The sequence below is a fragment of the Dipteris shenzhenensis genome, chromosome 27, assembly GCF_047967505.1.
Source record: "Dipteris shenzhenensis isolate YYH24624 ecotype China chromosome 27, Dip_SZ_1.0, whole genome shotgun sequence".
Taxonomy (NCBI): domain Eukaryota; kingdom Viridiplantae; phylum Streptophyta; class Polypodiopsida; order Gleicheniales; family Dipteridaceae; genus Dipteris; species Dipteris shenzhenensis.
In genome coordinates this window covers 46,121,173-46,137,082 of record NC_141622.1, presented here as the reverse complement: position 1 = coordinate 46,137,082, position 15,910 = coordinate 46,121,173, and the positions used below count along the sequence as shown (strand labels likewise).

The following is a 15,910-nucleotide window of genomic DNA, read 5'->3' as shown; positions in this document are numbered from 1 at the left end:
GGGCTGCCCGCTTTATCGACATAGGGCGAAGCTTTAGCTCCATATTTGTCAGCATCCATCTGTCGAAGTGTGAATGGAACACCCATCTCCAGGCGAGTGTTTAAACGGAACACCCATCAGGACGAGTGTCTAAACGGAACACCAATCTGGATGAGTACGAAACCTCTGTAACCACATGCATTTCTCGAAGTGTGAACGGAACAAGTGAGACCCCTTTAACCAGCCTCAACAAACAAGGTTGGAAGTGACCAAACCCACCCATGGAACCTCAAAGACTCTAAAGCCCTAAACCCTCGCGTACTCCAGCAAACGGTTTGAAGATTGAAATGGGGAGCGATGGTGAAGATGATCACAAGAAGGATAAGCGTAAAGTGCTCGCAATCTCGCCCATCGCCAGGCCTCTTGCTGGCAAGAAACTCTGCAAACGTGCCCTTAAGGTTGTAAGACGAGGTGAGTGCTTCCGTTTCTCACATTTTCGAGTGGTGATAGGAGGCGTATTGGGTTGAAATTTTTTCTCTGATTGCGCTCCCCTTTTAGCTGCGGAGATGAAGCAACTGAAAAGGGGCGTCAAGGAAGTCGTGAAATCGGTCAGACGGGGCAAGAAAGGGTAAGCGAAACCTCGACCTTTCTATATTTCTAGCTTGGCCTTCCGACAGAGAAATCCTTAGAAACAGGAAGGACTAAGCTGCATGATATGCTTGCCAAGTGCTTTGCCATAAGCTATACTTGAGACAGCCGATGGGATTTAGCAAGACGTGAGTTTGAACCGTTTTTTAAAGCGCACCAATTTATACTACTAGACATGTTGTTTTGGAGCTTTTGGATTATGGAGATGAAATGAAGGCAGACAGACCGATGTTGTTCTTATTTTTTCGTTGCCATGTGTTGCAGAAGTAAACAATACGTGTTTATGATCTTCTAGGAGTATATTTTGGTCGCATTACAGATCCGTGGACTTATAGGTCTTGGTAGGATTTGACACTTAATAATTAAAGCATAGTTTTCATGGCTGCAGATTGTGTGTCATTGCTGGTGATATTTCCCCAATTGATGTAATAACTCACGTTCCTGTTCTGTGTGAGGAATTCGATATTCCGTATATATATGTACCATCGAAAGAGGTAAAATACATCGTTAGCTTAGTACTTTCGAAAATGTGGCATCTGCATTATGATGGAAACGAATTGCTGGTGTGAATTGCGGAAGTTTTTCCATCAGTTATTGAAGGTCCTCCAAAACAGCAATCTTTGTGCTGAACTTTGTGTTTTGCTGCCTTGTCATTATGTATTTGGGGCAGGACCTGGCAGGTGCTGGCGCCACAAAACGTCCAACTTGTTGTGTTCTTGTTTTGACTGAACCTCAGAAGGGAGAAGTTAACGAGGAGGACAAGATGAAGTTCAAAGAAGGTTACGATGAGGTAGTGGAAGAAGTGAAAACCTTGACATCATCTTTCTTTTAAATGACAACCAACGAAATTCAGAATTTTCAATTCGGTGTATGTTCTGTATTTTACTCCCAATAGTCTGTGTCCAGGATAGTTTCTCTTGGTTGGAAATCTTTCAATCTAAGATTCAACATTCAGTTTGAGGAGGCAGATTTATAGGTTTTGGTTTTTATTTTAAACTAGTCTATTTTATATAAAAAAATACCCCCCCCCCCCCCTGCGCTCTCTCTCTCACCCCCCCCCCCCGACCCCAACACACCATAAGCCTATATATAAGCTCAGTATGTGATGGGAGTTGTGGTGAATCCAATGAAGCTTTGTGGGTGGACTTTCATGAAGGCAAATATTGATATGAGTGGGCTTTTTTATTAACTTACTCGAGAAGGGGCTACATACAGTCTTGGTTGGTGCCCTTTTCAATCCTTCTTTGCCCAAGTAGCTACCTTGAGCAATTATTAGTTTGTGATGTATGAGCAGCCCGTATTGATGAAACTCCAAGTCTTTAGAATGGAATGAGAGTGTAACAGCATGCTTATCCTTTTTGTAACAATAGACATCACATACAAAGAGCCAATTTTATTTTAATTGATTGAGACATTTTCTAATTGCTTGTTTTGTGTCCAATTGTGTCCTTGATTTGTCATGCCCATGCACACTTGCGCACGTATGCATGCAAGTACATGAGTGCATGCATGCGGCCAAGAAATAAGAAAACACATGGCTTTTCTAGTCTCTATAAACTTCTCGACCTTAGCGTCTCTAGAGACTCTTCCTCCCACTTCTCGTGCATCTTGCTTGTTCCTATCTATCCTTGGCTACCAAAAGCTCTCTTTCCTTGAGGTGTAAAGAGCGGGAGTTTTGATATAGTAGTGGTTGCTTCATCTTGTTGGAACCCTACAATGAATATTACTTTGGAAGTTAACTACTTTATTGCTACAATTATTTGTAATTTTATTTATTGCATTTTCGTTAAGTTGGCTGTTGAAGACAGACTTGTCTGGTGTATGTTATACGAACTTTCTATCTCAGGTGAGTGTTCTCTTTATTTTTCTTATTTTTTTACATAGTTATGCTCATGCGCGTACATGAATAGGGGATAGAAGAAGAGTGCAGATGAGGAGAGAGGGCACAGCTAGAGAGCACACCACAAATGACTAACTGTACACTAGATTTAGTTGAAAATGTAGAAGATATATAAACTTATTTAGGGTTATGGTTAGGGCATCTAACCCTTTTTTTATAGCTCTCTATCGGGGTAGTGCTATGCACATATGATCACATGATGTTGAGCGTGATCTCTCCACATCTTCTCTTAAGATCAATATCATGAAGTAAGCCTTTCTTCAAGATGATTATGGGGAATCGAAGGAGGATTAGGTTGTTTTGCACATATGATTACATGATGTTGAGCGTGATCTCTCAACACCTTCTCTCAAAATCAATATCATGAAATAGGTCTTTCCTCAAGATGATGATTCTAGGAAATTGAAGGATTGGACATTACATTCCATCACATCGCTTTTATGGGAATGTCTTTCCTTTGCGTCAAACTAAGAGCTAGTCGGTGTTTCTCGAAAAGCTCTTTACTGAGTGGTTTGGTAAAGATGTGTGTAACATTCTCTTTGTTATCACAATGTTGTAGCGTGATGTTATCAAGTAACACTCTTTCTCTGATGAAGTGCTCTTTGATATCAATGTACTTTGTCTTGGAGTGAGATACTGGATTCTTGATCAATACTTGAGTCGATTGATTATTACAGTATATTGTTGTTGGCTTTGACTCATCAAAGTAATCTGTTTCTAACAATAGTCTTTTGAGCCATATAGTCTCACATGCATCTGTAGTATGTGTCCTATGTTTTACTTCAATCGAAGATAAAGAAACAATTGGTTGTTTGTTTGATAACCATGATATAGCACCTTAACTAAGAAAAAATGCATATCATTGTGTCAATCTCTTGGTCTCATGATCTCTGGTATAGTCACTGTCACAGTATCCATGTAATCGTGGATGACTTTCTTTGTATTTTATCTCAAATTGTCTTGTATCTCTGATGTATCTTAAGATTCTTTTGGTTGCATTCTAGTGAGATTGTTTTGGATTTGTCATAAACTGTGCAAGTGAACTCACAATATAATAAATATCTGATCGTGTGATAATTAAATATATAAGAGATTTGATAAGCTGTCTATAGTACTTGTTATTGATTATAAGCTTTTTTGAATCTTTTGTAAGTTTTAAACTCTGTTTCATGGGAGTGGTTGTAATCTTACAGTCTGTCATATGAAACTTCTTCAGAAGATTGTCAACATACTTGAGCTGACTCATGAAAGTGTGGTTTGAATCTCTCCAAAACTCAATTCTAAGACAATTTGAAAGTCCAAGATCTTTTATGTCGAACTCTGCAAATAAGTCTTATTTTAGCTTTCTGATGAAGCTATCCTTGTTTTTTATCACAATTAGATCATCTACGTATTAAAGTGTAATAGTAATGTCTTTCCCTTGAACTTTGTAGTAGAGTATGATCTGCATTGGACTTCATGTATTCCAAATCAATAAAACACTTGTCGATTTTGCTGTACTAACTTTTGGGTGCTTGCTTTAAGTCGTATAGACTTTTCTTGAGATGACAAGCCTTACTCTTCTTTTTTGGTTCAACATATCCTAATGGTTGTTGCATATAAACTTCCTCATTTAGATAACTATTGATAAATGCATTCTTGACATCGAGCTGATACACATTCCATCTGCTGAGTGTCGCTAGTGATATCAAGAGCTGTATAGAATCCATCTTTGCTACCGGAGCATAAGTCTCATCACAATCTTGACCATATTACTGTGCAAATCCTTTTGTAACTAGTTTAGCTTTACATCTTTAAATACTTTCATTTGGATTGTACTTCGCTTTGTATACCCATTTGTTTGCTATGCATAGTCTTCTTTCTTGGTGGAAGGTCGCATAATTTTCAAGTATTATTTTTATACAAAATATCAATTTCTTCATTCATAGCAATTTGTCATTCTAGCTTGTCTGCTGCATCTTCGAAGTACATTGGTTCTTCTGTAGCCATGATGATAGTCATAAGAGCATAGTTGGTGGTTTCAACATGAATTTCTTTACCTTTTCGAGCATATGTCAATTTGGTTGGAGGTTTGCTTTCCTTAGTAGACCGTCTAAGTTGTTGTAATTCTTGCTCTTCTTCATCAACCTTTTTTGTAGATGATTGAGTAATCGGTGTATCTGTCTCCTGTGTATATAAGGCTTTTCATTCTGATTCCTCATCAAAGATTACAACTCTGGAGATAATGAGCTTTCGGTTGATGGGATTATAAAACTTGTATGCTTTGATTTCTTCACTATAGTCAACTATGATGCATTTGGATGACTTCGCATTCAGTTTTTTGTGATGATCATGTATATGGGCATATGTTATACAACCAAATATGTGGAGATGCCCAATGCGTGGCTTATGTCCAGTGAATGCTTCATAAGGTGTCATATCTTGAATCGGTTTGGTTGGAAGCCAATTAAGCAAGTAGTTTGCAATGGTTATTGCTTCTGTTCAATACTGATTCAAAAGATACTTCTCACTAAACATTGCTCTAGCACTGTCTGCTAAAGTATTATTCTTCCTTTCAGCTCTTGTATTCTGTTGAGGAGTATCTGCACAAGTGAATTGTCTTCAAATGCGGTGACTTTTGTAAAAGTTCATGAATATTGAAGACGTATTCACCTTCTCTATCTAATCGCATGACTTTGATCTTTCTGCCTATCTGGTTTTCTACCATGGCTTTGAATTCTTGAAATTTGGATACTGATTCAAAAGATACTTCTCACTAAACATTGCTCTAGCACTGTCTGCTAAAGTATAATTCTTTCTTTCAGCTCTTGTATTTTGTTGAGGAGTATCTGTACACTGTCTGCTAAAGTATAATTCTTTCTTTCAGCTCTTGTATTTTGTTGAGGAGTATCTGCACAAGTGAATTGTCTTCGAATGCGGTGACTTGTGTAAAAGTTTATGAATAGTAAAGACATATATTCACCTTCTCTATCTGATCGCATGACTTTTATCTTTCTGCCTATCTAGTTTTCTACCATGGCTTTGAATTCTTGAAATTTGGAAAAGACTTCAGATTTCTCTTTCAGAAAGTAGACCCAACAATATCTGGTGTAGTTGTCGATGAAAGTCAAGTAGTAAAGTGAACCATTGATGTTGCGGGTTTGGGCATAATCCCATACATATGTGTGAATCAAATCAAGAACACCTTGCTCGAGAGGTGCTTTTGTTGAAGTTGGTTTGCTTTTGTTTGCCAAAGCAGCATGCTTCGTAAACTTTTTTAAGAAACTATAGCTTCGGAATCTCAAATGCCATATTCTCATTCCTGAGATCTAACAAGCTCTTGAAATTGACGTTACCATATCTCTTATGATATTTTACAGATAGTGGTATTTATTGCGGTTGAGCTGACATGGCATGCTTCTCTGGTATTGTATCTAGCATTCTGTACAAGCGTCCTTCCTTGATACCTTTTGCTACTAGTTGATATCTTTTGGATTTATCTCTGACAGTGCATTCATCTTCGTTGAAGATGACTCCGTAGTTGTGTTTCGTCATTTGTCCTACTGATAAAAGATTCTTACTGAGCTCCGAAACGTAGAGTACATCTTTTATCAATCCTTTCGTACTAGTAAAATTGTTCATAGAGATAATACATGTTCCTTGAACTGGATTCGGTGTATTATCTGTTGTGTAGTGAAATTGTTCATAGGGATAATACATGTTCTTTGAACTGGATTCGGTGCATTCATCTCCGTCGAAGATGACTCCGTAGTTGTGTTCCGTCATTTGACCTACTGACAAAAGGTTCTTGCTGAGCTCTGAAATGTAGAGTACATCTTTCACCAATCCTTTCATACTAGTGAAATTGTTCATAGGGATAAAACCTGTTCCTTGAATTGGATTCGGTGTATTATCTCTTGTGTAGATGACATTCTTTTGACCTTCTAATGGCTTCATTTGTGTGAACCATTCCTAATGATTTGTCATGTGAGATGATGCACCGATGTCGATGTATCAAGGATCCCGATTTACTTGGTCGACTTGATATAGCTGGAATTCTCTTTTGGAATACAATCAGTGTCTAGGTATATTGTATCAATCTTCTGCATTTTCTCGTTTGTAAGAAACATATTTCCATGTTCATTTGTAAAATGACTGACTAGAATGTCTATCGCGATGATTTCCTCCATTGTGAAAATTTTCTCGATTACTATTGGATTGGCCGCCTTGGTCGTACTGCTTCTTGCGGCAATCTCTTTCATAGCGTCCAAACTTATGACAGTAGTTGCACTGGATGTTTAACACGTTGGTGGATGCATTCCCTCATCCTTGGAATCTTCCTCGGTTGGAGTGATTTTCTCTTTGTTGATTCTGATGTTGCTGAGGATGATGCTGATGTTGAGGCTGACTTTATTGATTACTTTGTTACTGATGATGATTACTTTTTTGGAATGATCTACCTCTACCTCTGCCTCTGTCTGAAACTGTGAATGCCTGATCATTAGAATGACCTTTTCGTGCTTGAATGGCTTGAGTCTTGAGTTCTTCACCAAGTAAGACTGATTGAAGTTCTTTCAATGTCGGATTTGTCGTTGGATGGCAATACTCTGGACTAGATTCTCGTATCCCTCTCTTAGTTCATTCAGGATTACTTGAACCATTTCTGTTGGATTCAGTCTGTCCAGTTGCTGCGAGTTGATTATTGTAGTCTTTGATCTAGAGTACGTAAGCATGACCGGTTTCGCTGTTGTTGCAGAAACTCTAGTTGATTTGGTTTCTCAGTGTGAGAATCCTGCAAGTGTTCTTTAACTCGTAGAGAGCTGCGAACATATCTCATGCTTCTTTCGATGTCTTGACTGTGTTGAGCTATCCTAGCATTAAAATTTGCATATTCTGCTTGATCAGATGATATGCATACTTTTCTTTCTTATCCCATTCTACTTGAGCTCAAGCAATGGTAGGATTTGCTACAGGTGCGAAAATTGATTATGTAGATGGAGATCCTGGTGTAAATTCCGCTACTGGTGTTGTGACAATAGATGGAGTAGAGCTATTGTTGGCTGGATCATCCAATGGTCTAAGTGTAGATCCATCGACATACTCCCATTTATCCTGGTATAAAAGAATGATCTCCATTCGATATTTTCATGTGTCATAATTGGAGTTGTCTAGCTTAGCAGATACCTCCAGATTGAGATTGCTAGTCGTAGACATGGTGCAAGAAATGTACTCAAAGTGTCAAAAAAAAATCACTGTTTGAATCAACTACAAAACACTAACTGTGGCAAGTGAAATCTGAACTGTCGGTGAAGGTAGAACTGCAATATATAAAATCCGATTTGAATTACAAGGCTTGTGGCAAATGATGTCGGGAATAGCCAAGAGGCTTTACAAGGCTGAAATGATGTGCACAATGCCATGAAATAGCCGAATAGGCTTTACCATAATGGCATGTGTGTGTAAAATCAAATCATGTGCTATCTGCCCACTGAACAATCGACAATGCCTCTAAATATTTTGAAATCTACTCACTGAATTCATGAGCATTAAGTTTCAGGTAATGTGATGATGTGAAACCGTATGTGAGCATATGGACTGACTCTGAGTAAGTACTAGTCGGGAATTTCGGGCATGGCTTAGATTGGCAACTTGGGGAGATTCAAAGCCTCCCCTCTATGGCGATCTACTCTACTTTGATCTAGATCTACACCAACCGTCGATCGATGAAAGAACAGCAAATAATTTCTTTTCTTTGGTTCGTTTTATGTGTTGGGTCAAATGTGTCAATGTAGAGACTGATGTGTGTGTAAGTGTGTGTGTAAGAAGTGGATTTGTCGGCGAGGCTCAAAAGTAAGTGATACTTGCACCGAAATATGCGCGTGATGTGATGAGAGCATAGAGCACGAAAATCGAGGGATTTTTCTTCTGGGAGCATCCACAAATTCTTCTTGGATCAAGAGATACGACTTGATCTAGGTGGAGGGGCAAAATGAGTACAAATATGCTCAATGATGATGTGGCAGTTAGGGGATCACATGCAGTGACTGTGCCTGTGGAGCCCTATGTTGAGGTAGCAGTAGTGATCACATGAAGTGTCTGTGGAGCACAGTGTGTGCCATGTGGCACTGATGAGGTGGCATTTGATTGGATTAATGAGCTAGCAAGCTAGTGATGTGGCATTGATGATGTTAGTAATGATGACGTGGACCTAGTGACGTGTTAGTGCTAACGTGGCATTGACAATGATTGGTCTTGCTGAGGTGGTAGCTGACATGGCCAGATGACATGGCAGATGCTGATGTGGCAAGATAACGTGCCACGTGTTGCCTTGTAGACCACTTCTGGGATGAGTGGTGACCCTGAGGATAAGGTGACTAGGGTTTGCCACATGTCTCTTGTTGGATCCAAACCATGATTAACTCAACTAACCCGGGATTCTTCTAACTAGCGCTATCCTCAAATCTGCCACATGTTGAGAGGAGAGAGACCGAAATCTTGAAGATTCTGTCACTAGTTTCGTTGATGCTTTGGCCTATGAGGCGTAGTCTTCGTGAAGGTGTAGGTCGTTTTGTAGTAGATGGAAGCCTTTGAGTAATAGCCACTGTGTATGCTGTGTGAAGGAGTCGAGTTGCTAGAGCCAAAGTGCTTGGTAGATAGGCGACTGGTCGAGCAGTCATTCGTTGTGCAAATTCGGGGCGTGAACGTCGAGGCTCTTCGGTGAAGGATTTTCGTTGAAGGTCGTTGGAGTCGGACGGGAGTTTTCGACAGAAGATGGCGATCATTCGAGCTCTATGGAGCCTTGACTAGAGCTAGGTCGTTCTACTGGAGAAGCTTGTTGGCTTGTTGGAGGTTTAGGCTTGATTGAGGATGGTGGGCTGGCCGCTTGGAGACGCTACTATGGCACATTCAGGTGCTTGCCTTGGAGAGAGATGCTGGTGGTGGAGCTTTTCGTTTGCTGTGTGTAGGCTTGTTCTAGTCGCTAAGCGTAGGCTAGGGAGCCGTTTGTAGAGGATTGGCATGTAGCTTAGCGTGGTTGTCAGCCGGGAGCCATTTCGTGCTGTAGGAAGGTTTCCTTGATGTTGGCTATGGAGCGCTCAAGTTGGCTGGAGCCTTGTTGTTGGAGCCGCGTCATGTAGGAGCCGCAGTTGCAAGTCCGTTGAAGGACTGTTGGATCTTTTGGGTTCGCTGGCCTTTCCGAAGGCTGTTGTTTGAAGGAGGCTCATTGTGAGGCTTAGCCGCTTGGAGCTGAACACGCTATCGAGGGAGCCGCGGTTGCTTGAAGGCTAGAAGGTGCCGTTTAGGAGCTGAAGATCATGTGTTGAATAGCCAAATATCCTATCGAGATCATCAGAGGCTTGGACGGTGAGCGTTATCATTGGTGTAGAGCTGGAGTCGCCGTCTTGTTGCTTTGAAGAGCGGCCCTCGTTGAAGAGCGGCAGAAGGTTGCAAAGAACCTTAGTCGTGTGTTGATTAGAGCCCGTGAGGTCAGTGGAGGTTCCTCACAGCGTTGATTACAGAAGGCGCTAAGGCTGTCATTGAGGGAGCTTGCCGCTATGGTTGAGGCTACCTTGTTTGTTGGAGTCATGGACTGTGGAGTCGTAGTTGTATGTCGATAGAAGACTTAGAGCCTTAGAATTGCAAGGTTGTAGGAGGCAACTCACTGGCTCATTAGGAGCTAAAGAAGATGGAGGTTGGAGACTCTTGTTTGTGGATTTGTTTGCAACAAGAGTTCTCAAACTCTTTTTCTAAGTCACAATGAAGAAATCTACACAGAGAATGGAAAACACTCAGAATCTCTCTCAATGAACTGAGTGAACACTCAATGGACTCTCTCTCTCACAAGAATCTTTCTGTGGAAATGAATGAATGAAGAGAATGAACACAAAGAAATGAACATAAACTCTCAAATGGACGAAAATCTCACATGAACAAAAATTTCTTTCAAAGAAAACGAAAGTTCTCTCAGTGGAAGAGAACACTCGAGAACTCTCAATCACTCTCTCACACTCTCAGGAATCGCAATGCCTCAATGGAAGGCAAGAAAGCTCTGATACCATGATAAAATATGAAGAGGGAAGAGAAGAAGAGTGGAGATGAGGAGAGAGGGCACAACTAGAGAGCACACCACAAATGACTAACTGTACACTAGATTTAGTTGAAAATGTAGAATATATACAAACCCATTTAGGGTTAGGGTTAGGGCATCTAACCCTTTTCTTTATAGCACTCTATTGGGTTAGTGCTATGCACATATGATCACATGATGTTGAGTGGGATCTCTCAACATGCTCGTGTGTGAAAAATCTAGAGGTGGGCAGTTCACAAAACGTTTGTAGAATGAAAAATAGTACAATAAAGCTTTGCTTTGGTAAGTCATAGCAAGCATTACTTTTTTTGAAGAGAGGAGTCTACATACCTGCCACCATCCAACCACAAGAAAAACATAACCTTAGTTGGGAAGATAGATGTCATAAATACTCCGTCCTCGTTATTAGGGTCACCAAAAAAAATAGAAGCTAAACTACAAACTTAACCAGCTCGATGCCTACTTTATGATTGAAAGAGGATGGAGTTAACATGGAGGGGATTATTAAAGGTAAAGGGGTTGCAATAGAAGTGAAAACTTAACCACGAACATATCAAGCATGAAGTAAAAAGTAAATTGGATTAACTATGAGTTTAGGAAAGGGAATTAAATTGAATTTGAAAAATCATAGAAAATTATGGAAAAAATTATGCAAAAAGGTATATGAAAAATCATGGGAGGACGTTTTACCATGAGAAGAGGAGGGGTAGAAGAGAATCACAAAATTAAGTTTTTAAATCAACCACTACGACAAAGAAGGCAAATAAAGTTGCTAAATGAAAGAAAATAGATCCCTTATACATGGAAGGTGGGGAGAGTAGAAGATTAGTTTAATAATTAGAATTAAAAAGGTTAGAAAGGTTGATGTTTTAAGGGGGTACATAAACATGAAAGCTTATGATAGAAAATTGGTAAATTTATAAGAGTAAGGGTTTAGAAAGGTAAAAGATGTCTAAGAGGTTGGAAGGGAAATAAACAAACATTTTTTGTAAAGGAAAAGTAAATATAAAGAGAGGGTTATGGCAATAAAGAGTAAAAAAGGGGAGGAGGGGGGCTCACAAGGGAGGGGGGAATGTTGGAATGACATATGGATACACATATGGGCATACCACCCCACATTTATTTCATAATTATATCATTATTTTGTTTCCAAACAAGATCTCATCACACCTGTATCTTTTGAGCTATCAACAATATTGTTTTGAAGAGATTTACCATCTATGAACAACAAATCAGATTTTGATGATGGAGCCATCACGAGTGGCAATATTCTAGAAGGAAATTGATTGCCATTGGCACCCCCAATGTGGACAAAACCTAGCTGCAGGTCTAATTGGGCAACTATAATTGTGATAGCTACATTTAACTGAGAAATAAGAGTAACCTGTCTCCACCCACAATAACCCAAAAGAAAAAAAACAAAGATGATATATTACATTCTTTAGACAAGTGGGTGATATTAGTTTTAAACTACTCCATGAATAGGGGGATGACCAACTGTAAAGAAAATTGGGGTGAAATAGGAAAAAATTATGCAAAAATTAGGGGGAAATAGGGAGAGAGGGAAATTATGGGGGTTTAAAGTAGAGGAAGGAATACAAGAGAGGTTAGGAATAGGGTCAATAAAAAATAAGGGGGGGGGGGGGGGGGGGCGGGGGGTTCAAGAGGGTAAAAGGCTAAAAAAGTTTGATTGTGTGAATGTAAAAGGGGCGAAAGGATTGTGTATGTGTGTGTGCGCACGCGTGTGTGTGTGTGTCATGTGCGCGTGCGCGCGCGCGTGTGTGTGTGTGTGAAGACTCGACAAAACCCCGTTTCATAGTGAAATGAACACAATTTTGGTAATGGACACAAAAGAGAAACCTGCTATGAAACATTACAAAAAAGAAGAGGTATATAAATTGCAAAGTTTTGTAGAAAGCATGATTGTACAAACAAGTTTTGCTTTGATAAGTCGTGGCAAGCATCACTTTTATTGAAGAGGAGAGTTGGCATACCTACCACCATCCAACAAGAAAAATGGTAAGAACTGGCTTTAACTTTAGTTGGGAAGACGGGTGCACTAAACACCCCTCCCTTGGTATCGGGGTTACAATAAAAATTAACACTTATCCACAAACTTATCAAGCTTGATGTAAATATAATAGTGTTTAGGTAGAATGGAGAAATTACAAATGAGTTTTATGGTTATACAGGCTGACATATTGGACATTGTAAAAGGGGGTAAAGGAGAGAAAAGTGGGGAGAGGGAGGGGTTTATGGAAGAAGTATGGAGGAGGGAGGAAAAGCATAACACAGAGGTAGGATATCTTACGACTAGGTCGTAGAAAATAGATGATAAGGATTAGAAGGGGAATCAATTAATTAAATACTCAAGAATTTGAGGACTTGGTAATAGATAGGCATATAGGGTAATAGATAGGTTAACAGAAGCAAAGAAGAGTGAACGATAAAGCAAGGAATGAATAAAGGGGAAAAGAATTATAGAGAGGGGGGGATTAAAGGAAAATATATATTTTTTAAAAGGGATGAAAGAATTTCAAAGGAATTTAAGGAAAGAATCTTAAAAAGAGGTAGAAAGGGGGACTAGTTATATTAGTAACATTTAGGTAAAAGAGGATTAACTAACATTAGTAACATATAGCTAAAAGATGAGGCTTAACTAGGGAGCATAGGCTAGTAACATAAGAAAGTAATGAGGGTTAATAAAGAGATAAGGGGGGTAGCATTTAAAAAGTAAATGAAAAGGGAAGGACTAACAAGATACAGTGAGGTTATAACAAAAAAGGTTGTAAGAGAAAGAGGGGATTTAAGAAAGGAATCATGGGTTTAAGGGGCGACCTGAGAGTATTAGGGGGAGAAATAGAGTATTAGGACCATAGAGATGGGGAGAGAGTTTCTAAAGAGATAAAGAGGGATAGGGGGTAGTACAAATATAGGGAAGAAAAAAGAAAAATGGAAAAGAAAAAAAGTAAAGAAAGCAAGATGTGGAGAGACTTGCTGAACAAGGTGACGGTGGATATAATAAAAACGAAAGGCTAGGAAGGTGTGTCTTTCAAAGACGATAGACACAGAGATGGGGCAGCTGATGATACTGATGGGCTTATAGTATTGCAAGAGAGGTCACAGTGGTTGTGACAGCGAGTGGGAGGGAAGTAATCACGAAGCACGTAGTGTTTGGTGCGGTGCCAACTGCAGTAAGCAAGGTAGCAAGGGAGTGGAAGGAGTGGCAAACCAAAGAGTAGCAGTGAAGTACGGGGAGTAACGAGATGGGATTTAGTAGGTGAGTAGCTAGTTGTGTGAAATGGAGAAGTTGAGTGCTCGAAATATAAAGTGGTGAAGCAATAGGATGGAGTTAGAATAGTGCACAATCAAGGGACATATGCAACAGCCGAGCGGGAGCAAGGAGCAAGGGGAGACAACAAGTGAGAGTGGGAGAGGGTAGAGAGGGAAACACAAGCTAAAGGCATTGTAGAGAGGTGAGGTAGCTGGTAGTGGAGGGGATTGGATGAGGAGGGCCCACGAATTGTGATGGGTAGCCAAAGGAGCTACGAAGAGCAAAGGAGAAGCATGGGATTAAATAGTTTAGGAAAAGGTAGTCAGGAGATGGGGGGTCAAAAGTCGATTGAGTGGTGAAGAAGACACAAAGGAGAGATGTGCAATTGAGTGGCAAAGAAGACGAAGTAGTCGGGGGGTGTAGTAAGGTAAGGTGGGGTGTAGTTTAGGGAGAGGATAGGTAAAGTAATTAGGGAGAGTGTAAAGGGAGAGTAGTTCGCGGTACTTTTAGGGAGTCACTAGAGAGGCAGAAAAATAAGAGAGAATGGCGAAAAGCGCTCTAAAAAAATTGGGAAAATCTAAGGGGAATTAGGAAAAATGAGTAGGACAATAAGGGAAAGGTAGAGAAAAACTAGGGGGAAAAAAAAGGGGGGGGGTATAGAGAGAAATAGGGTAGGAATAAATAATAATAAAATTAGAGCTTTAAGAAAGAGAGGCTAGCTTGCTATAGCCTAACCCTTGCATTGGAACATTCCTTAAATTAAGCAACACTCAAGATCATCACGAGTGACTTGTGGCCCACAAGAAAATGGCATCATGAGTAACTTATGGATACAAGTAAATTAGATAGACTCAAAAGATAATCTACATTGAAGGAGAGAGAGTCAAAATACCATGTATCTCATTACAAAATGGACCTCCAAGTACCTTGTAGTCACATGCTACTCTTAAATTAGTTTGAAAATTAGGTCTAGGGCCCAAGTCCCACTTTATATCTAATGAGGGTCAACTACTGTATGCACAACTACATGCGTGCAAGTGCATTTTTACAAGTGCACATATACGGAAAACAATGCGTTTGCACACGCATGTGTGTGCATACACATAAATTCCTTGCACATCGAGATTGAGTAAATGAGAAAAGACATGAGAAAGGGATGTTAATAGTGTGGAAGGAAGGACATTTTCAAATAAAAAATTTTCAATTCAAATAAAACTAATTGAATGCACATTTAGATGAATAGAACTAAATAACCATATCCATTACTGAAAAAATAGATTTTATTACAATTCTTCTCCCACACTTATATAGATTATTGAAGGAATTAATCAAACATGTGACCTACTAGACAGTAGAGATTAGCTTGCAAGAGCCTAACCCTCATCATGGACTATCCCCAAGATTAAGAAACACTCAAGATCACACCACAAGTGGCATGTGCATTTAAGTTAACCACACAAATTCAAAAGATAATGTACACGCCAAGTAGACATTCAAAATACAATGTGCATAAGATGCTTGGAAAAGGAATAAAGAAACCCTTCATATGCCTTATGCCTATATCTCTTTGCTAGTCATAGATTAGTATCAAAATTAGGCCACATGTTTCTTGTACTTTTGGTCTTCCTTCCTGCTATTGTGTGCCTCTCACTAGGGCTTTAGTGGCCTCCTCTAGTTACTAGTACCAAGTCCCAGGATCCCCTTATATAGGGCAAGGGCTCCTTGTTGGATCGCTATTATACTTGGTCTATTAGTTTACGTGAGGGTTGGTTGGCCTTTTTTTCTACCCATAACCAATATTAAAACCCTCTTGTGGGGCATACCCTTTGTGATTTGTCGATCAGACCTATCCCAATAGGCCTAGACAATCAAGCCTTTGATTATTGCCTTGGCCCTTTAAACTAGGTTTGTTCTAGGCCTAGATTATGCCACTAGCTTGCTTTTTGCAGGGCATTTCCACTCTAACCTTGCCCACATTGCACACGTGGTTGAGATATCTATTCAACCCATGTGGTAACCTGTTGCCTTACCTACATGGTTTATC

The 15,910-nt window shown here is 39.8% G+C and overlaps 1 protein-coding gene across 1 annotated transcript; it reads left to right on the top strand.

Moving 5' to 3' along the window:
- Positions 1–212: 212 nt before the first annotated feature.
- On the top strand, positions 213–1,962 carry LOC147884387 (H/ACA ribonucleoprotein complex subunit 2-like protein). Its single transcript, XM_087398660.1, has 4 exons — positions 213–450; positions 538–607; positions 1,016–1,121; positions 1,298–1,962. The coding sequence occupies exons 1-4, from the start codon at positions 327–329 to the stop codon at positions 1,457–1,459; spliced, it is 462 nt and encodes a 153-aa protein (XP_087254786.1). The 5' UTR covers positions 213–326; the 3' UTR covers positions 1,460–1,962.
- Positions 1,963–15,910: the final 13,948 nt, after the last annotated feature.